This window comes from Rhamphochromis longiceps, linkage group LG20 (genome assembly GCF_057381845.1).
Source record: "Rhamphochromis longiceps isolate RC_006_pf linkage group LG20, R_longiceps_female_GT1.1, whole genome shotgun sequence".
NCBI lineage: Eukaryota > Metazoa > Chordata > Actinopteri > Cichliformes > Cichlidae > Rhamphochromis > Rhamphochromis longiceps.
The window spans coordinates 23094805-23116381 of NC_140576.1; the positions used below are offsets into that span (position 1 = coordinate 23094805).

The 21577-nt window shown below is 37.5% G+C and overlaps 3 protein-coding genes across 4 annotated transcripts; 1 reads left to right on the forward strand and 2 right to left on the reverse strand.

Moving 5' to 3' along the window:
• Positions 1 to 1333: 1333 nt before the first annotated feature.
• LOC146645332 (chemokine-like protein TAFA-4) lies at positions 1334 to 9122 on the reverse strand. Its single transcript, XM_085393455.1, has 4 exons — positions 9001 to 9122; positions 6803 to 6958; positions 6448 to 6572; positions 1334 to 4398 (listed from the first exon to the last, which is right to left on the reverse strand). Exons 1-4 carry the CDS (start codon positions 9113 to 9115, stop codon positions 4387 to 4389), a joined length of 408 nt encoding a protein of 135 aa, XP_085249581.1. The 5' UTR covers positions 9116 to 9122; the 3' UTR covers positions 1334 to 4386.
• Positions 9123 to 11222: 2100 nt separating this feature from the next.
• On the reverse strand, positions 11223 to 16230 carry LOC146645333 (NEDD8-activating enzyme E1 catalytic subunit-like). Of its 2 annotated transcripts, none has more exons than XM_085394487.1 (18): positions 16141 to 16230; positions 16000 to 16038; positions 15244 to 15367; positions 15014 to 15094; positions 14810 to 14892; positions 14625 to 14705; positions 14473 to 14516; positions 14329 to 14393; positions 13912 to 14067; positions 13133 to 13235; positions 12932 to 13042; positions 12796 to 12849; positions 12413 to 12449; positions 12212 to 12293; positions 12019 to 12119; positions 11871 to 11934; positions 11720 to 11774; positions 11223 to 11618 (listed from the first exon to the last, which is right to left on the reverse strand). In XM_085394487.1, exons 1-18 carry the CDS (start codon positions 16158 to 16160, stop codon positions 11530 to 11532), a joined length of 1389 nt encoding a protein of 462 aa, XP_085250613.1. In that variant the 5' UTR covers positions 16161 to 16230; the 3' UTR covers positions 11223 to 11529. The 2 variants fall into 2 exon arrangements, with proteins under 2 accessions (XP_085250613.1, XP_085250614.1); XM_085394488.1 differs by having other exon boundaries at positions 15977 to 16038; positions 16141 to 16177.
• An 871-nt stretch (positions 16231 to 17101) lies between these two features.
• LOC146645334 (PRA1 family protein 3-like) lies at positions 17102 to 21481 on the forward strand. Its single transcript, XM_085394554.1, has 3 exons — positions 17102 to 17359; positions 18271 to 18488; positions 20002 to 21481. The coding sequence occupies exons 1-3, from the start codon at positions 17178 to 17180 to the stop codon at positions 20175 to 20177; spliced, it is 576 nt and encodes a 191-aa protein (XP_085250680.1). The 5' UTR covers positions 17102 to 17177; the 3' UTR covers positions 20178 to 21481.
• Positions 21482 to 21577: the final 96 nt, after the last annotated feature.

Genomic DNA, 21577 nt, shown 5'->3' on the forward strand with positions numbered 1-21577 from the left:
TTACATTTTTTATTATAACTGTCAACTCTAGATGAGGTGAAAGTTGTTAAAGGGGAATAGAACAGTGTTTCCATTATGTTTTTCATGAGCCCCAGGACAGTTTATTTTCTATTAGTGAACATGAACTACTGTCCCCAACAGACAGCCACAAGAGAGGAAATGTTCCCCGTCACATATCATCCGGAAACTCCCATCATATAAGCTGTCAGAAACGTGTTATTTGTGAGTCTGGTTTGAATTGTGAGAATCAAGTGTAAAGAAATGTTCGAGCTTTCTCTTACTCCTTTGGAATAACATCTCAAAAGTGAGGTTACTTTTCCCCCTCATCTTGTGGATCTTTAATCCTCTCATCTGTTATAATTTTCTGATTATTTGCCTCAGCTTTTAGAGCATTTATTTCGTGTGTGCAGCTACTCCCATCTAAGAGTGCAGATCCTATAACACCCGCCTTAATTAACTCATTTGGCTGCTTTCATTTTTATTTTGGGGGGGATGTGATTCTTGTTTAGATGGCAGGTGCCGAGAGAGCTTCGACTTAATTTGTGAAAAAGCATAGCAATAAAGTGACTGACTTTACTTTACTTATTCAGATAATCAAGCAGCGCTGAAATTTCCTAAGACCCTGTGTGAGTGTGTGTATGAATCACAGTTTATCTGAGACACATCTGAAAGTTACCTAATGAATGTCACACCAGCTCCTTTGAAAATATATCAGAGAAAATAAAGCTGTGAGTGCTACTGGTATTTTAGGAATATAGGCAGAAATTTGAGGATGTGTGCTGTCACCGTTGACATAAAACCCCCTGGGGTATAAAGTACTGTTACCTACTTCAAACTTTTTTTACACTAAGTTAGTTCCTGTTGAAATTTTTAAAAACCAAATCTCTTACTTCACAAAATATGACCAAACAGTACGTGACAAAACATTATGTTACAATGTAAACTCATGACAGTTCAATCCTGTATTTTTTCTGAAAAAGTACAGATGCAGCAGATTGTAGGGATTCCCAGCAGATGTGTCTTTTTTTCCATTTTAATTCCTGGTCATTCTAAATATTTATTCACAAACAGTTCAAGAACAGTTTGGGAATTATGGAACTTTAAAAATACAATTTTATTTTAAATTCAAAAAGTACAATGTGGTTCAATGAGCAAGAACATTGAAAAGACTCCCGTGGGACTCAACCAGCTCCTTGGTTTAACTTCCAGTGATCTTTCTGTGAGTAAACTTCATTTTCAGTTCAAGCCTGAGGAGTTAAATCAGTCACTGAGAAGCATCTTTAACAAGATAGCGTTCACAATCCATATTTCTGAAGGGTTTGAGAGTAAATAAATATTTTTTGGTTTATTCCCAGAGTTTGCATCACTGAGAGAAGCGTCGGCTGTCAAAATTGAACAAAATCAAGAGTGACAAATTATTAAAAACTGTTGTGACTGCAACGATAATTTCTGTTTCTAATGCCTGAGGTAGTAGCTTCTGATTGCATATATTGTCAGTCTGACACTCCAAAACCCCCATGATACTGTGTTTACTACCACAGAATGTTTGGAGTTTTTGAGTTATACGTGCAGCTAAATTAAACAAATAAATATTGCAGATCACTGTAGGACTCTTTTGTATATCTTGAACAAATGCACTAAATCCCAACTCGACTGTATAGTATATTCATTCAGTATAGCCATATATAACAGTTGTACAATGTATTGCATTACATTTTAAATGGTTTCTGTTATTGCACCTATAGTTTTTATACAAAAACAGTGCAAATGGCAAATGTTAAAGCACCATCACCCTACTTTGTCCTAACTATGTCAGACAAGTTTACAAGGTCTGCAGTTTTGTAATACTGCTGTCAGAATGGTTAAAAACTAGCCAGTGAACCTACAAAATACTCAAAAGCATATCACATTTAGAGTGATTTAGAAGAAGGGTTTTGTGTCACAAATAAAGAAATCTAAATCTCAAAATCAGAAGAATCTCAAAACGTCCCATCAGGCACATTTAAGTGCAAGCTCATGAAAAAAGAACAATTTGAGAAAGAAAGAAAGGTGGTATTCCCTAAATACCTCGATGAGATCAACATAAACATGGCATATGGAGCTCTGTATGCGACATTCATTGCTTAAGATGTATGCATATAATAATCTACATCTGGAAAGCATTGCAAAGGCCCTATGTTTCTATTCTCACTGCTATCCTCTGAATTATTTTCTTAGCTATAAAAACAATTTCCAGGAAAAGAAGAAACACAAAGGAGATGAACTTTTGAACTACAGATTCCATGAGATACTACTGTCATCTAAAACCAGTAAAAAACATCCAGCGTGATTGAATACTGTATCGCTACATGATCTTAGATTTACATATTGCATCCCGTAAAATGAATTCACAGCACTGCAAGAGTTAAGGAAGAATTAAACCTGAACGCTTACAAAATAGCCAACGTGTAAACACTTGAGTTTCAGACCTTTCAGTGAAGACTGTTAGATTTGTATTGTTGATTGTCATTTATGCTTAGAAATATTTACTTATATATGCTTAGAGTTTTGTAATTAGTTGTAGATTGGTAGAGGTTTTGATCCTTGATAGTCTGCAAACTTTGTGTGTATTAGACAGCACTTTGGGAGCATGAGAGGTCATACCGTGTCTTATTGTTTTATGGTAGGATTAACGTAGCTACGTCTGTTCTAGTCTAAGTGCTCTTTGTTTAGATGAACTGCAGGACTTCCTCACCGTGTTATCTAGGATGAACCATCTAGGGTGAGGGGGAGGCTACCCTCTTCCTGACCAAGGATGTTTGACCCTTTGATCAGCAACACACACACACACACACACACACACACACACACACACACACACACACACACACACACACACACACACGGTACTCTTTGTTTGTATGTAGACGTCGTATGTTAATGAACCTATGCATATTCATGTAACCTCAATAAAAGGACAGTGTTACGGGAGGACGGACGAGAGCTACTGGGGTCAAGCGAAGGAACGGCGTTTGTCTGGTTCTCTCCCGTGCACGAGTACCATGAAGAAGTTTGCCTACTTGCGTCTTGCTTGCAGTGTAATTATATTGTCTTCAACGTTCCAGCAGATGGGTTCAAGCTACAAACCTATCAAAGACTCTTGTCACTACTAAAACAATAACATGTAAAATATAAATCATGCATAAACGTCTTATGTTGAGTTCAGCTGCTTTCAACTTGCAGCGGTTGTTATGCATGCAAGTCTAATGCTGGAAGTTGGAATGATTTGCAGCTACTGTATTTGTGTTTTTATTTTCATTTTTTTTTGGTCCCTTCATTTCAAAGGTAAATTGCAAAGTATCTGCCTGAACTCAAGAGATAAAAGAGAGGCAATCGAGGTGGGTCCAGAAGGAATATTATTTATATAAAGAGGACAAGTGATGAAGTGGTAATAAAGGTAAACATTGTGTTGTGTTAGTGGCTACGATTTGCTTCAAGGCAGAGAACTGTCAGTGTTTCCCATCATTACTATAAGCATAGTCCCCTCCACAGGAGCACAAACAGAAACAAAAAAAAGCATGATGTAAAGACTCTCAGCAGTGAAGAAGAACCTCTTCTCTTTTCTCTCCCCTTTCTCCCCATGATTAGCATTTCAAACAGTCCTTGTTTTGCATCAGAGCTTCATGCTTGTGTGCATGCCATCACAGCCTTGCAGGTGGTGGCCCGTCCAACCAGTGGAGTCAAAAAGCAGCCTTTGTGTATGCATAGTCATGTGTGTGTGCGTGTGTGTGCGTGTGTGTGTGTGCGTGTGTGTGTGTGTGTGTGTGTGTTCGTGCCGTGTTTGAGAGAGTGCTTCTTTGTGGAAAGGGAGCGGACCTCTTATGAAACTCAGAGTAAGTTAAGAGACAGGGTTGTCTACAAATGCTATATAATAATAAATTTCTCAGAATTTGTTGGCTTCTGCTTTGAGAGAGTCACAGGCCACTGACTGGATTCACATTCTGCCTCCTGAAAATCCACAAAATCTCTTTTTAAGTGTCTGCCAGCAGACCCATCCAAACTTTGATTGAGTGCATCACAATGTGCCCAGAATATCAAGCGCAAAACACAATGATAGACTTTTGCAAAAGCTGTTCATTTGGATTGGAAAAGGTGCTGCATCATTTTATCCCAGGTCAATTGCTAATAGATTCTCTACGCCATGGCATTAACACAAACCAAAATTGTTCCAAGACAAAGCAAATTAAAATTATGATTTTCTGCAAAGCTGAGCCATATCTAATTAAATCTATATTGTTCTGTGCTCCATCTGACGGGGCATTCACTATCCTCACAGTGTAATGTTATTTAAGTTGACCGAGGCAGACCAGTATGGGCTTGCACTGATTAGCTGGAGCTTCTGTCTTGCTACCGTGTCACCTGAAAATGAAACATAAATGAAAGAAAATTACATTTTGATTTTTCTCCATCACAATGATTTCAGTACATCTGAAAAGCAAATTAAATACTGTCGAATTTGTTCTAGTTTCAATCTATCCCTCGTTAAACTCCGCTCATTACCCCAATCATAGCTGAGTATCTGTAATGGCTTGTGAGGGATTGAATTTCTCCAAATTCTAAGAAAGCGTGTGGTGCTGCGATAAGAGAAATACTCTCTATCTCAAGAATTTGCAAACAGCTGTCAATGATGATGTAAAATTATGTTAAGTGCGCATAATTTCAATTTACTGCTTACTAAGCTATTAAGCATCCATTAGATGCAGAGAAGTGAATGAGTGAACAAGGAAGCAAATTCATTAGCGTACACTACATATTGCTGATAAAAATCTGTTTGAGACAGCTGTTAATTTCCACAGCAAAATCCACAGTGCTAAACCAGAAGTGAGCAGTGTGTTTTTATTTACTGTCTAAAGTAAAGCAGCCAGTAAAGTGTTTTAAACTGTATGCCCGATCTGTGAGCAAAAGGCTCAAAAAGCTCAGTGACAGTAACAAATGCAGGGGTTAGCAAAAAGGACAAAAGTATGTGCTTTTGTTCTATTCTGTTGGGAGTATAATCTGATGATCACATGACTTCTGTAGACAATGATCACTTTCTATATGCTGCATGTGTTCACTTTCCCTGTCTCACTATAAAATATTCTCTACTATGAATCATTTATAGAATACAGCTGATCAAAAAGGCAACTTCTGAGAATGTGCATTTTAATTATTTATTTATTTATTTGAATACAGTGGGGTTTCCTTTGGTCGTCAGATTTAATTACATGGGTTTTACTGCTTTGGTATTAGTTCACAGCTTATTTCATGTTTGTCCTCTTGGCCCCATCATTCACCAGATTATAGAATTAGGGTTTCTGAGCCCACTGTGCCTGGTGCAAGCAAAGGGGTTGATATGGGCACTGGGAGCAGTGATTATGCTTGATTCTGGAATCTTTGAGCATCAAAGGAGTGCTTACTAAAATAAAGCTTTATGATGAGCATTCACAAGTTTGTCAGACCCTGTTTGCATGAAAGTGAACAGTGAAAATGGAGAAGATTTTTTTGTGCGACTGTATTTAAGCATCTATAAATACCATGTATGAAATTAAAGTCACTATGTGTTATTTCTTTTGTAGGGCTGCTTCCACTGTGACTCTGGGTGCACCCACACTAATCTATTTTCATTTTAAAATATGTAATTTTTACAACCGCTAGGGAGCGCTACAGAGCTGTAAATGTAGAATTTGGGAAATAATACAGAATCAGTCCGGCTGCCTTCTTTTCAAACGCTGAAGACTAGCATGGCTGGATGACTGAGAACATAGATAGACATTACAGACTCAGTTTTAGTTTGTAAATTCCAGAACTATGAATAGTCCTAAACTGGCAGAAACAATATTATAGATGTACACTTACTGAGTGGGTTTTTACATCACAAAATTAAGTCAAAATATTACAGTTAGCCCAAAATAATAGGATTTCATCCTTCATATGTTGGTTCTCCCGCAACACTAAATTGGATAAGCAGAAGAAGATGAATGGATGGATGGATGGATGGATGGATGGATGGATGGATGGATGGATGGATGGATGGATGGATGGATGGATGGATGGATGGATGGATGGATGGATGGATCTTTCCTGGCTTGGTATGGCTTCCACTAAAGATGGACTAATTTTCCATTACCATATTAGGTTTGCAACAACTTTCTGTAACATTTTCATTATTGTTGGACTGATTTCATTATCAGTCAAAGCAACTTTTTGCCATTGCTTTTTCCTCTGAATCCTCTGCTTCCTGTTTACACCAGCAAAATACATATCCAGTATGTATATAACTAATCAGTGTGATACAAGTATGCATGCATTAAGTGAAATTGATTTTGTACTAAAATATTGATTTGGGTGAATAATGTTTAAAACATTGTTTTAAGATGAAAAAGTTATTGTGTCGATGTAACCTCAGACTATTGCAGGCCCTCTGCTCACCTTTGTGGTCTTCACTTTATTTCCAGAGATGCATGACCAGCCAGTGAGGTCAGGGAGGACTCTGCACTCCTCCCCCTGCAGACACGGCTCCATTTTACACCACCATTTCTGTCGCACAATAGAGGCTGGAGGGGGAGACGAACACAGCAAAAGGTCACTTTATAGACAAAAGGACTTCAAAAAAGGCCTTGTTTGGAAAAAGCATCTCAGTCAAATGTCACACTCTTATGATTCTTAAATGCCTCAGTATTAGTGGACTCCAGTGAAACTAACTCTACTCTGACCTGTAATACATGCATGTCATGAGGAAATATTTCAGTTTAAGAGAGCTGAAAGAGGGTCCTAGTAATATTACCTTCAACACAAGAGGGCAGAGCCCTTGTTGTCCCTGCTACCTGTCCTGGGAAGCAGGAGCACTTGACAGTTTGAGAGCGTTCTTCAATTTTGTTCTTGTTGCAGCAGCGATGAGCAGCAACCACTTCACAAGTCCCTGTCCTCTCCTGTGATGACCCTGAGAAAGAAATTTTGAAGGGAATGATACCAATCTTCTACGCTGAGTTTTGCGTGCAGGTTGCGGCAGCCTGGCTGATTTTAATCTTTTAAAAATGACAGAATTATAGGCAATCACTTCTAGGCTTAATGACATCTGAGATCTAATCTTTTGTTACAGTTAGAAAACAGTTTAGTTCTTATTGATTAAACCTAATTTTGCTGTTTTTGAAGCTACAGCACCACCAAGTGGAGGAAATGCACCAGCACTCATGCACCAGGCAGGGGGGTGGGGTTTCAAATGCTGCAAACATATTAGCAGCAATTATCACTATGTTCAGTAAGCTAATTTCATGTTTCACATTATCAGAAATTAGCATAATAAAGAACACGAGCAGACATTTCAAAGCAGCATCTGCATCTCTGCACAGAAATCTGCATAAAGGAATGCTGCTTTTAGGGATTATCACTGATGAGTCATTCTGCTGCACTTAAAACTGAACTTCCAGTTTAAGGGGTGCTCGAGAGCAGGAGAAACAAGCCTACAAAAAAGGCATGAATATTGCTAATTTTGAACAAAGGTGTCAGGCTGGCTCCATGGTCAACAATACCTGCAGGATTTGGAAATTCATAATTAAACGGTGTTTTAAATCAGACTACAATTAAAGCACTCATGCCAAATGCAAAATTATTCAAAACATAGAGATGGGTTTAGGGCTTAACATTGCAGTTGTTTGTGAGTGTATTTTCTTAAGTAGAAATTCATATACTTCACTGAAATGTATCCATTTTCTTCTGTACTGGACTTCTACTCCATAGCATTTCAGTCACAAATATGCCCTTTTTATTCAGCTGCATTTGTCTGACAGCTAGAGGTCAATAGTTACTTCTTTGTTACATCATATTGAATAACACTGTATAAGCTTAAAAATTAGATTCAAGTAGTGCTTCCCAATCATTTCTTCATTTGAGCCCTCACAAAAACAGTTTCTATGTGGCAGTTCAACTGTATAATTGTCTGCTTGTACCTGGTCAGATCCATGATCTGCTATCATAAAAAAAGACTAATTGTAATCTTTGTTTACATGACTATTAATGTTATAGCATAATCTTAAAATTAAATTAAATCTAATATGTTTCACAAACCACACATTTGACCACTTAGAGGGTGTCTGACCTCTAGGTTGGAAATTGGTCAAACTACAGTAGGCTGATATGGTTTAACGAATTCATAACCTCAGGAGGGAATGTTCTACAGAATCACTACTTTAGAACTCTGAAGACATACTATGAAGCTCTGTATGACATGAAAACATATTTACATCTAAAAAAAATAAAATAAAATAGCAAAAATGTTTCTCTGGATCTCGTTGCAAAAGCTTAGCCTAGTCCCAGTCTCTACACTCACAGACTCACAGGCTTTGATGCACCTTCCTGCTCAGACCGTGAGAGGTTTAGGACTGTCCCAATTTGAAATCATCAAGTAGATGGGAGCTCTCTCCTATCAGACATTTGGATCCCTTTATGCAAACTTTCCACAAGTCTGCATTTCCGCAGATTTTGAACTACCAATAGTCCAACGTGTTGGGATGTTATACCCTAACATTACAAACAACAACAACAACAACAACAAAAGACTGTAAATAGGCATTAAAAACATATACCATATAAGACTTACTTTATTTGTTTGTAATACTTTAACTTCAATTTTTCCCAATTATGCTTGTGTTAAGAGCAGAGCAAGAACTGCCTTTTCTTCTTTCTAAACGGTAAAGACTGGAAGATGTTCAAATCAGGCAGTTACTCTCTATGGCTGTTTTTGTGATGAAGAAAATAAGAATGTGAAATAGCAAGTCCCACTCACAACAGTATGAAATATTATTGTATTTGAGCATGTGCAGCCTCCAATTCCTTACCAGATGACAACAATTAAGTCTGTGAGGGTTTAGCACTCATGCCTTAGGGTGGCACTGGGCCTTTAACTGTCTACCAGACCAACACAATAGTGACCAAAAAGCCATAATGAGTTCCTCTGGGGGTGCCAATGGTCTGGTTGGGTCTTACCTGTCTTTCCTCGGGAGCTTTGGTTGCCACTGGACACAAGCTGGATGCAGAGGCTCATTATACACAAAAGGAGGAGACCCCAGTGTAATGCTTGTGTCCTTATGTTCATCTTCATCTTCAAGTGTCTGCACAAAAAAAAATATTCATGCAAACTTTAAGAGACAATTTTCATTAAACAAATTCAAAATACAATATTAAACTCTTTTGATATATTCTCACTCTGACAAGTGGTCCTCCAGATCATAGAATCTATTTGCTCGATTATGACTCTGACATCACCAAGCTAAGCCAAGGCAAATCAAAGAAATGCCAACAAAAGCCTGATGAGAGGCAGATGAGAGTAGGTCCTTGCACTCATTTCTGAGATTATCCTTTCAGCTGTGAACGGCTCTGTGTGCAAAGCTAAACACTTCCTCCAAAACAAGCTGTATTCCACATGAGGCACAGAAAAAAATAAAGTGGGACATGGACTTTTATGTCAAATTACAGCAATAAATTATACAGAGCAATGTGGCATCAAGCAATGCATCATTGCGCTAGATGGCTTGAGGCATTTTCATTCATCACTAAACCCCCTCATATAAAGTTTAAGGCTCCAATTATAGCCATTATAGCATGATTTTCATCATTGATTTAACTGTGGATTACTTTCTTAATTCATTTGTCAAGTAGACAGTTTAAAATGTTCTACAGAAAATGTGTGGGAAAAGTAAACACTACAATACCGGCAATCAGTTTTAGTTTAGTGAGGGAAATTTCCCTTTTTTCCATTTAAGTCGTGTCTTTTAATGCATCATTTCTGAAAACAAACAAACAAACAAACGAATATCTATATATTCATACACTCAACTTGTTTTTTCTTCCTGTTAGTATTTGAACCAACACTGCTAGTGATGCGATCTCACATAAACGATCTACATCAGTTTTGCTTCTGGAATTTGAATTTTTCTTGATGGATAAATTCTTAATTCACCTACTTACTTGTGCTCAGGTTACTGATGTGTATAATGAACCGCTGCTGAAGTCATCATCAGTGTCGGTGTTAAAAGCAAGCGCATCACATCGGTTCAGCGAGGTTGGTAAAGTTCGCTGCAAATGTTACTCTCCACTTTCTGAAGAGGCACGAATCAGAGCGAGAAAAGGGAAGAAGAAGGGGGGGAGCCTGCAGCTGATATAGATTACAGTCAACACACCGGCTAAGTGAAAAGCTGCACCTTCACACATCATCTGCTCTCCCCGGAGTTACACTGTACCTTTCAGCCAGGATGCGATGTGAGAGATGTGTTGCTCTGTGAACACAGCGGGACAAGCCTGTCAGCTATTCCCGTCAGGAAAATTAAATCTTAATCAAGACACAAGCCATCTGTCTCCCGAGCAATATGTGGCCACTTTCATTAGCGCCATAAGAAGCTTAAAGTGAGTATCGACATCCTGTCACACAGTGAACGGAGAGGATAAACTGCATCTGAGGAGGGCAGAGTCCTGTTTTTGTTTTATTCGTTTCCACCTTTTTTTGTCTTTTAACTAGAAAAAAAAACTGTCAAATATATTATCAGGATATTATCTTCTTAGGTTTGAAGAATGTTCTTAATTAATAGGTTGCAAAGGGTAAAACATCCCACAATATATATTTATACAGTCTTTCCACGATGTTACAATGTAAACCGAGATTTAAAAAAAAAAAAAACGGGATAGTGATTAAGATAAGAATAACGATTAAGTGGAGCAGCTATCAGTTTGTGTTTATATCAACACCATAATGAGTTTTACGGTATATGACTGTTCCTTTTTGTCGCGCAATCATTGATTTGCAAATGTTAGCCTATTGCCAGGCTATTAGTACTGCTAATAGTAGCCAATAGTAAAGAAGAGCGTGAACTCCCTTCAGTGATGAGTGTTGATGTCTTAGTTTGTCTACTACATGGGAATTTGGAAAGATATAAAGACAACAACCACTTCCATAGTTAGGGAGAGTTAAAACGTAAATAAACATACTAAACAAATTTTTGCATTTCATATGAACTTTTCAGTTGTTATAGAATTAATCATAAAACACATGACAATCCAAGTGCCTCTAGATTAAAAAGCTTAATGCACCATGTCTATATACTGTGATAGTTGTCATCTAATCCAGTTGTTAGAAATCCATCAAATTAAAACCCAGAAGCTGCCAAAGAAAATGCCATTTACTTCTAAATCAAATAAATGAGATGAAACTGTAGTCTCACATGATAATAAAACTTTATTAGAGTATAGTGCACATCATTATTTTTATTTAATTTGATGGGGAAGTAGCTACAGGGTAGGTCAACACAGGACAAACTGACAAAGTAGTAAACAACATTACTAATAGAAAAACAATGTTATTTAATGGCCATATTCATATAGCATCAACACTATCTGACAAGTGAGAACTTACTGATCATATTTACATTATTATATCAAATGTGCTACTGAAAAGTCCCAGTAACTTTGTCATGAGACCAGTTTGCATCCAGTTGCATCAGTGCTGCTTGTAGTAATGGAGGTTCAAGCTGTAAAATTGAGCTTGAAGAGGACCGTCTGGGGTGTGGTGATATCAGCTACAGCCAGTTCCTGTCCATCTGACAAGCCCAGCTCTACATCAGAAAAAAAGACTTGTTACACAAGCATGATTTACATGTTATAGATGCAACTTTTAATGGACTCTAAGAATCTGAGCTTATCAGCTTCTTATTACCTTTTAAAGTTTTGCAGAGGTTTGGCCTGGTTCGTTCTTCAATGGATTTAACAGACTAGAATAAAAATACAATCCTAGGTTACCTGTGGTGTATAATACGATACAAGTCATGAATTTTTTTTTTCCTCCCAGAATTGGTTTAATACATTACCTGCAAATACAGCGTCTTATTCTTTCCTTCCAGAGTTGTGGTGATAGCAGGGGATTTCATTTGTCTGGGAAAGAAATGAAATAAATCTTAATGCGATCATTATTTGTGTCAAAAATCCGAGAGCAGAATGTTCTTCCTGAGTACTCACAAAGAGGCGTTCTCTGTCAGGTACTCTAAAACCTCCTGTAATTTGGCAGAAGGAGGGAACTGGAGATCTTGAGGCACCTGGCTGCAAGCTGAGCAATTTTCCTGTCAATCAATGAAAATTCAGATTACACTGAATATTCTCGGTGAGCATACATTACACAGCTGGCAAAAAGCCAGTTACAGCTAAAACAAACCTTTCGCTCTGCTTCGAATGTGTAGGTGTACAGTCCATCCACGTCATTGAAGACCATGTAATTATTCAAAGGGATATAGGCGCTGGTAAAAAAAAAACAACAACAAAAAACAATAAGAGATGTTTATGTTGAGAAAAATAGAAAAAAATATATCAACAGCTAACTACAATAAATGGCTCAAAATGTCTTTTTACAACCAACCTCGTAGCAATCTTAAAAACTTCTGTTGCACAGGCAGCTACGAAGAACAGAAACAGAAAACAAAAGAAGTGAATGAATGAAACGTGAACGAGTTAAGCTGCAAAGTTAGCATCTAAGGTTAACAAGCTACCCAAGTACAGTAGTAAATGATCACAGTGTTAAAAACTGCAGAGCAATTAGCTGTCTGTTAGCTGCAAGTCTAAATATGTTTAAAAAACCAAAACACGTTGTTTAAAAAATGTCCACCATTTTTCAAGCGCTACATCTCCCAATACCATCATTTTAACAACTGCATGTTTAATTAAGGAATGTTTGCTGCTTTTACATCACCAGACATTACAACACTTTCACTGCTACCAGCTTAAAAAGTTGGACTTTCATACCAGCAATAACAGCATTAGTCGAAGCCACAGCAGGAATGATCCTTTTCACGACACCTGTGACATAAGAAACAGATACAACTTTAATAACAATTCAAATGTAGCACAATAGAGCTGAACAAATGATTCCCAGGCTCACCTTGAGTCAGTCTGTATGTCACTCCTGTAATGTTAAACTCTGCTGCTCTTTCTTTGGATCTTTCGAACACCCACTGGATGTGCTCTGGATTGTCTCCATCTAAGCTTGTTTCTATTAGACAACCCATGTTCTTAGTATTCATTTTAACAAAGGCAGGTTATATGACGTGTTACTGGTTACCAAGTCAATATATTAGCGTACCTCCAAATGGCTTTTCTTTGGGCCATTGTAAGATTCTGGCATATTCGATGCAGTGTTCTGGCAGCCTTGGCATTGAAGCAATGGTGCACATGGGGAAATTAATCTGTGGATCACAAATGTTTATTTAATGCTATGCAAAAACGAGTCATTGAAAGGATCATTATAAGCTGTTACTATGGGCCTGGTACTATGAAGCGAATTCAGAATAGCCAGGACATATTTAGTAGTCCACTAAAGAAGAATGATTTTACAAAGATAAAAATATACCATTAGAAAGATATGAAGAGGTAAAACACATAAAACACACCGGTAAGTAAGTAAGACTTATAACAAAAATAAACTTCAAGTATCAGTAAAAGCATACGAGGATTAAAATGCGCTATGCAACACTAAGACAGCTACATTGTCAAAAACTGTTAGCTACCAGCTGTTTAACCGTTAAACCATCAGTTTAACCATTAAATCTCTATTTACCTTACTTAAGTGCTGTTTTTTATATCCTCTGAATGTAAGTGACAGTTTTCTCCAAATTAAAATAGTTCTTTTCAGCCTCAACAAACAAACAGCTGTTGCTGCAGATTGGAATATTAGGGACCACCTGTTCCCCACAACTGCTTTTTCACACCCAGACACACTCAACACAGCACCAGATGTAACTTTGTAAAAAGTTAATAGGCTGGCAGACAATTCTGTCACAGAGCACACTAAAAACAGAAAAATATATACAAATCTTTAAGGTGAAACCAGAAAATCAATATCTGTAAGAAAGGGAGCAGTACCTGTGGCGGATACAGCTCCAGAGTGCAGTCAATACATGCAGTCATTCCCGGCAGAATGACACGAGCATTTCCTTTAAAGCCCTCTGTCCCTCCATCAATGAGCGGGATGATGGAGCTAGGATCCAGGACTCCGTCTTCATAGCTCAGGAGGGAGATCTATAAAAGGTCAAATCAATCATAAATTGCACACATAAATCTGTTTTATTAGCAGAAGAGAAAGCATACACGGTGCAGCATTGACAAAGTATGACACTATCTCATAATGTACTTAAAAATTTGAATAACACACTATTTTAATTCTTAAATAACTATTATTCCTCTCTTTCTTTTGGCTGCTCCCTTTAAGGGAGTAAAGAAAAACCTGAAGGAAAAAAAACAAAAACAAAAAACAAACTGCAACTAATTTATATTTTGTACCAGCATCCCATTCATCCAGCGTCTGGCAATGATGGAGTCCAGTCCACAAACGATGATGTGGAACTCTGAAAATAAAATAAACTATCAGGCGTCTATTTAGTAAGACCTGCTAAAGTTTACACGTTATAAGAAAAGCACACTTACGCCTGTAGAAAGACTCGTCACAGTCTTGGATCTTTTTAAAGTGACTGCAGATCATTTATAAGGTGATAACATGATAGCAGCACACAGTAAAAGTCATATATTGTAAACACAGTCCGTGTTGTTTTTAAAGAAAATTGTCAATAAAAGGATACGGAACAACTTTACAACCCGGGACACGGCTGTTAATAAAGTCAGCAGCCACTTCCGCCTTTGGTCGTCCAACATCGTTGGGTCTAAATAGAGACACGTCAGTTTTGATTATATATGAAACACTGTGCATAATCAGTACTTGTGTGGTATTAAACCATGGTGAAATTTAAAAAAGCTAAAAACCTACCTGAAAAGAAACTGCCTGTTGAGGTTGGACGGATCAATAGTATCCATATCAACCACGTGAATGAGGCGAAACCCAGACAAGGCCTGAAGCAAAGAAAGACTATGTAAGAACTTATTTAAACCACTAAAAAGACTTTGCATTTGTTCAATTTACACTTGATGATGAACCTTAACAAAACGTGCATTCAAGCTTGCTATTTCCTACCAGATTTTTCAGCAGCTCACAACCAAGTCCTCCTGCTCCGATCACCAGAATCTTGCATGTTTCCAACAAAAAATGCAGGGACTGGTATGAAAAAAATATTATATATTTAAAGAATGGTATTTAAGATTTTTAAAAACCCTCTAACCTCACAGTGCAGCTATAGCCTTATCTTGTTTGGCTTATTCAGTCAAATATATGAAGCATGCACATAAAAAACATTTCCATGTAACCTCAGTGCTTGGCTCAAAGTCAGGATGCGTAAATGGGCCAGGTCGCTCCAAAAACTTCTTCACATGATTCCAACGACCATCCCAATCGCAGCCACCATCTCTGTGTCCACTATCTACAGCCATTCTGGGCAAACAACACAACACAACAAGATGCACTGGACTTGTATTACAACACAATTTATGCTTACACTTCTTCTAACTTATCTCAAGACTAAAAAGAGCAGCCAAAATGAATAGGACTCTCATATTAAGAAACCTGATAGAGATAAAAGTCATAAAGCAGGTTTCAATCTACTAAAGCATTAAGATTACAGCACTTATATTTCCTGTATAGGCTTGTTGATGAACACATAATAAGTGGTCTCTATCAGTGTCTCAAGATTGCATATCCATGTTGCATTTAACTACAAGGACAGTGATTACCCAGGTGAGGGGTGATAGATATAGATAGAAAAATATAGGGGTTGCAAGAAAAATGCATGCGATATGAAGCAGACACAAGGCTGTAACAGACCGAATAGGTCTTGCAAGAAAGCTGATTTGAGCAATGCAACTTCGACCCTTGCAATAAACTCTAGACTTTAACTGGATTCACGTTTCACATGGATGATTTATAGAAACATATAATGGTGGGTTAGTAAGTCCTGCGTGCATGGTAAAATGTTTGATTTGATCATATCTGCTGGCCCAGCAGTCGCTGCTCACTTAGCAACGCAAACCTGCTGCCAGAGACCTTTATTTAGATTCGTCACTAACTTCTCAGTTAGGTCCTCTATTCGCCTTCTTTTCTTCTCCCTGAAAGAAAAAAATAAAGCTGTCTTTAGGCATGTTGGGTTGCTGACAAAGGTGCAGCATTTAACTACGTTAAAATAATAATTTCCATCAATTACGACTTACGGCTCCTCGGCATCCGCCATACTTTCAGGGTCCCATGTCCTCGATTGAGACTACTGTATTCACGAGTGTCAAAGCTGCGCCGCAGCCCCGACTCCTCACTGCGCATACAGGGATATATAATTCTCCTGGTTCAGAAATTAGGTTCCTTCCCCACACATATGTGCGTATCTGCATGTCTTTGAAGAGCCATATATAGAGATAATAATTATCCATAGGTGAATAGCAATATTCAGTGATGTCTTCTTCTCTTTCTGCGTTTCATAATTTGAACACAATTTGAGACAAAGGACATTACAAATGCCGCATTTGCCAAAGAGCGTGTACACTATTTAAAACAATGCAATATTTTTGTGGTTTTAGCCTACATTAAATCTGTTTCTTTTCCTAGTAATTATTATTATTATTATTATTATTATTATTATTATTATTATTATTATTATTATTGCTATAGCAAACAATAGAGAGAATGCACGTAGTAAAATAGAGATTAGAACTTATTAATCGACTGAGAAAAGGATGTTAAAACAGTCAGGGCCGCTGCACTGGGGAGGCAGCAAATTTTGGGGGGTGGCCGATGCCCTCTCTGACCCCCTTGGTGATGTCCCTGATTACAGTGGACTCAGATAATAGAAAAACTAGAGAATTTAACTAAACACTGAAAAAACAAAATTCAGAACAGAAATATATTTAAATAAGATTATAATTATATAAATATAAAGGAAGATGACAAAACAGCAAAGCAAAAGGGATATATTGTATTAATAATTGAATTAAAATTTTTGGTATTAGGTACTAACTAATCAAAAATAAAATTATCTTTTTGTTTAATGGCACTGCTGCACTTTATAAACACAAGTCCTAAACCCGTTAACTGCCGCTGCAGACTGAGCCTCGTTTAAAGTCTCGCGAGAGCGTTTCTCTTTTCGGACTGCCACCTCCTCCAGGCCGCTGACGTGATCAGCTGACCTGTCAAAATATTACGCAGCGTGTGCTGTGGTGTTGTGTTTGTTTGCGTCGCTTAACGACACGCCGAAGATATGGCAGCCAAAATGGAGCTCGCACCCCTCAGACCGTGGGACGACTTTTTCCCCGGAACGGACCGATTCGGCAAGCCCGATTTCGGAGACTTAGCAAAGTGGAACAACAGAGTGATCAGCAATCTGATGTACTACCAGACGAATTACTTCGCCGTGGCTATGGTGGTTTTCCTCATTGTAGGGTGAGTCCTGGGTTGACAGCAGGCTAACGCAGACAGGCCAGCATCTGCTGCTCTGAGCTTAATTCTCTTGCATACCTTTTATCCACACCCATTGTGACCACACAGGCTATTTTTGTTGCATTTAGCACTGTGTTGCTATGTTTACTAATGTTTAATACGGTGAAGCTCTTTTCTATCTTTCCAGTCGTCAGATGGTCACTAGCCATATAGATGTTTTAACCTCTATTGGCCTACAAGTCCTCTCTTTCCAACATTTAAAACATTCAGAGGAAGTAAGTTTTTAGATGGCCTAAATGCTGAGCTGGTGCTTTATACTGTACGCATGTCGTACACATCCAGTAAAAACTTGTGTAAAATTAACCTTATTTAAAAGTTATGCTAAATTTGACCATCGGCCGCCCAACATTGTTGCCGTTTCCTGCATACAAGCTGCTGCTTTGAATGCAGGATGATGTAGTGGAAATCGTGAGTCGACATCCTCTTGCAGGCCTTGCCGCTTTTGGTGTACAGCAAAGTGGTAGTTACTAATTTTTGCCACCACCAGCAGGTTGTGCTGTTTAAAAGAATTTTAAATTACATATAATATGTGTCTATGTGAATTTTTGCATACACTCGTTATGAACATGAATGTCACTGTCATTTTAAGTTTTTAATAATTTCTTTGAACTGTTTTATATATATATATATATATATATATATTTATTTATTTATTTTTTAGGATGGAGTAATGATGTTTGCTGTACAATGATTCCAGTCTGGAAAAAAGAACAGTTCAAATAAATCATTACAAGCCCAGATTATCTTGACATTCATGCTAATGATGAGTGTATGTAAACTTATTACCACAACATATATGTAGTGAAATTAATGCACAGCATTTCAGTTTCCTTTGTGTGTGTTCCAATATTCAGGTTCATGAATCCATTTGGCATGTTCCTGGGTGGAGCTGTGGTGGCACTGGTCTTTGCAGGATCAGTCTGGGCAGGAGAAAATAAGGCCACTATCAAGAACTTCAAAAGGAAGAACCCCACTCTGTTTGTCATTGGTGTCATGGTCACCAGCTACTTTCTGCTTTCACTCTGTGGTGGAGTCATGGTCTTCATCTTTGGAATCACCTTTCCTTTGCTCTGTAAGTATATTACACAAGCATTTTCCATTAATTTTGATATTCACCATGTTGGATAATTTGTCAACACCCAGCACAACACTACAAGTACACTACTTTTTGATTATAGCGTCAGTTAATTATTGTTTTTGTTTTAGCTTGGGGTTAATTAGAAATAGTTTAATTAAACAGTTTGTCCAGCAGAATGTGCTCCAAATTCAGTGGTTACTAATACTTTCAGCGCATGTAGCAGAGAAAGCATCAGTATTGAAATTCAAAAGACTCACAAGTCACCTGCTTTTTGCTCCATGGGGCATTCTAAGAAAGGAAAGGAAGCGCATCCAGGATATGCTGACTGGTCAATAACTTGTCGATCAAAAGGCATTAGCCAGTGAGCTAACGGATCTGTTGCAAACACCTGGTGCCAGATACCATACCATAACACATCTTCAGGGCCTAAAGTCAGGGCCTCAACAGATCAGCAAATGCTATTAGCCAGGTGGTCATAATGTTATGCCTGACTGCTGTGTATCTAAGAATATTTGTTAGTGTATATACAACAGAAAAATTCTGGCTATTAGAGTAGCTCTGATTGAAATCTTCCCAATAAAGATATTGTGAATTTCTTTCTAATGTTAACCTGATTTTATCTGTTACACTGGTTACTCACTTTAAAAATAAAACACAGTATATCCTGTAATTTATAATATTGGAATTAATTGAGCTCTTAGTCATTTTATATAAAAAATAGTGACTCATTCTATGATAATTAATATCATTAATAGAGCAGTTTTCCTCATAAAATCATTCCTTAGGGATTATAAAAGTATTCAGATTCTGATTAATCAAGCTTGGAATTTTCTTTGGTTCACTCACAGTTTCTTGACATTTGAAAGGGAAATGTGCTAACTTTGTTACATTAAGAACCTTTTCGAACTTCGCAACTTGTACAGACTTGAGACCGTTCCCTATAGTATATTGCTAACATCTGGCTAATGTTATGCAATGAAAACTGCCAGGGAGAGTGGCGATGAGTCACTGAAGCATTTGAACAGTATGTGCAGAATTGCTGATGCGCATTTCCTGTTGACGCTGATTGTAAAATAAAGTCAGTATTACAGGCTACTTCTCTCTAAATATTTTTAGACTCTGACCATCAGCAGAGTGGTTCAGATAATTGGTGGGTTAGGTTCCTCGAGCAAATGTAGCAGCTCTAACATTGTGGCAGACAGATGAGGCAGTTTGATTCTTCCCAGGAGGAGTGCCCACTGCTGCTTGTGTTGACTCGTTGCTATGGGTTGTTGACAGGACCACATTTACTAGCTGATGTCATGCATTCAGTATCTGTCTGACATGGAAATAAAAGATTTACCTTTCCTAACACCTGCTTAATGTCTGCGTTTCAGGAGTATCACATTTTGTTTTGGCAATTTTCAACATGTGTTTCAGTAAAAACATTAATCTTGCTATACTTAAATGTATTCTATCCCCTCCTTACTGAAACAATATTAATAGGCTGCTCTTGTTTATCCCGTAGTAATCTTGATCCATGCCTCTTTGAGACTTCGCAACATGAAAAACAGGCTGGAGAACAAGATTGAAGGTGTTGGGCTAAAGAAGACCCCCATGGGCATCATCATGGATCTCCTGGACCAACAAGAGGAGAAAATTAATAAGATTCAGGATTTCATTGAAAACAAACTGAAGGAGTAAGAGTGCAGCCAAGAGTGTGCCAAAAGAAATCAGTGTCATACAGTATGGATTAAAGTTTCTGTAGAATTGTCTGATAAGTTCCAGTTTAAGCCCCTTATAATAATAATAATAAAGTTACAGATTTTTTTTCCCCTCATTCCCACTTTTTTTTTACCCATTTTAGTTTAATATATGCTCTTACATGTTTGTGTGAGTTCACAATATCTAAGGGGTAAAGGTGAATCATGTCATTATAACAGGGTTCGCACAATCATTGTATGGATTGGATGTTGGGATCAAAGTTTTTAGCATTCCTGTGTCAAAATATGTCCACAGACGCATAATTCCCCATCGTTGACAGTGCACTTTGTTCTACACAGTAATCAAGTATTTATTCAATCCAAATAAAATAGAATGTTTGAGCTGAATAAACAGTGATTAGATACCAGTTATATTTGTTCAAAAAAAAAAATTCATTTCCTTTCAGTTTGCTACCTCAAAATGAGCACGTTTATCTTTATTCTCACCGAGTAGACCCAGATTACCAAAACGCACCGCTGCCACCAAGTGAACTGCTTATTAAACCGCAATAACTCCAATTTTGTCATTGCAGGAGCTTGCTTTATGAATGCTGAAAAAAGTTTGCTTCTTGCATAGACATTGTTACTTGTCCTTACTCAAAATAATAATGCAGTGTGGATATTCGATTTGTCACAAGATTTGTGCATACAGTTTCTGACTGTACACGGTGGCCTGAGTGCATCCCCTCTGTTCACAGCTATGCAATACGGAAAAATGAATGGCAAGTGCAGCTTTATCGTTTGAGTATATGTTATGTATATTTTTGTTATTTCTGATGTGTCATTATTTTAGCATGCAGAAATGTATTTTAAAAATAAATTTTCAACTGACTTTTAGCACATTTCCCTGTTCATTAGTCGACATCTCATGGAATTCTGAAAAAAGTTACAATAATTATTATTTTATACTGATATACTTATACTGATCTGTTCAGAAATGCACACTGAACGCAGTTTGTACTGCTACCTACTCAAATGTCAGTTCATTTTTAATTGGTTTGGGATGCAGCATTATGTGTGTGTGTGTGTGTTATATGTTTTTTGGTGACATTTCCATTCTTGAAAAGTGATGAATAGAAATAAAAATTGGCTGTCCTCTATAAAAATAAATGTAATTTGATTTACAGTGCAAAAGTCTCAAGCCATCGCTCATATCTATATTTTGCTGGGAAAATAAGAAGTGGGTGAAGCAATTTCATGAAATGTGCAAACATCAAACAAATACAGCATATGAGGTAAAAACAGAGTCTCCATCTTTCTTTTTTTTTTCTTTATGATACCTGAACACAGGCAAAATGAAAGGGTTTTTCATTAAGTAGTCTTCAGGAATAGATCTCCAGG

Excerpts from the sequence above, each read along its gene's own strand:
- LOC146645333 (XM_085394487.1), bottom strand. The coding sequence starts at position 16,160 with ATGGCGGATGCCGAGGAGCC. Across the intron at positions 13,043-13,132 it reads CAAAGAAAAGCCATTTGGAG|AAACAAGCTTAGATGGAGAC; the intron begins GTACGCTAATAT and ends GTTGTCTAATAG. Across the intron at positions 11,775-11,870 it reads ATAAGACGCTGTATTTGCAG|TCTGTTAAATCCATTGAAGA; the intron begins GTAATGTATTAA and ends TTTTTATTCTAG.
- LOC146645332 (XM_085393455.1), bottom strand. The coding sequence starts at position 9,115 with ATGAAGATGAACATAAGGACACAAGCATTACACTGGGGTCTCCTCCTT. Across the intron at positions 6,959-9,000 it reads AAGCTCCCGAGGAAAGACAG|GGTCATCACAGGAGAGGACA; the intron begins GTAAGACCCAAC and ends TTTCTTTCTCAG. Across the intron at positions 6,573-6,802 it reads TCTGCCCTCTTGTGTTGAAG|CCTCTATTGTGCGACAGAAA; the intron begins GTAATATTACTA and ends CTCCCCCTCCAG.
- LOC146645334 (XM_085394554.1), top strand. The coding sequence starts at position 17,178 with ATGGCAGCCAAAATGGAGCTCGCACCCCTCAGACCGTGGGACGACTTT. Across the intron at positions 17,360-18,270 it reads GTGGTTTTCCTCATTGTAGG|GTTCATGAATCCATTTGGCA; the intron begins GTGAGTCCTGGG and ends TCCAATATTCAG. Across the intron at positions 18,489-20,001 it reads AATCACCTTTCCTTTGCTCT|TAATCTTGATCCATGCCTCT; the intron begins GTAAGTATATTA and ends TTTATCCCGTAG.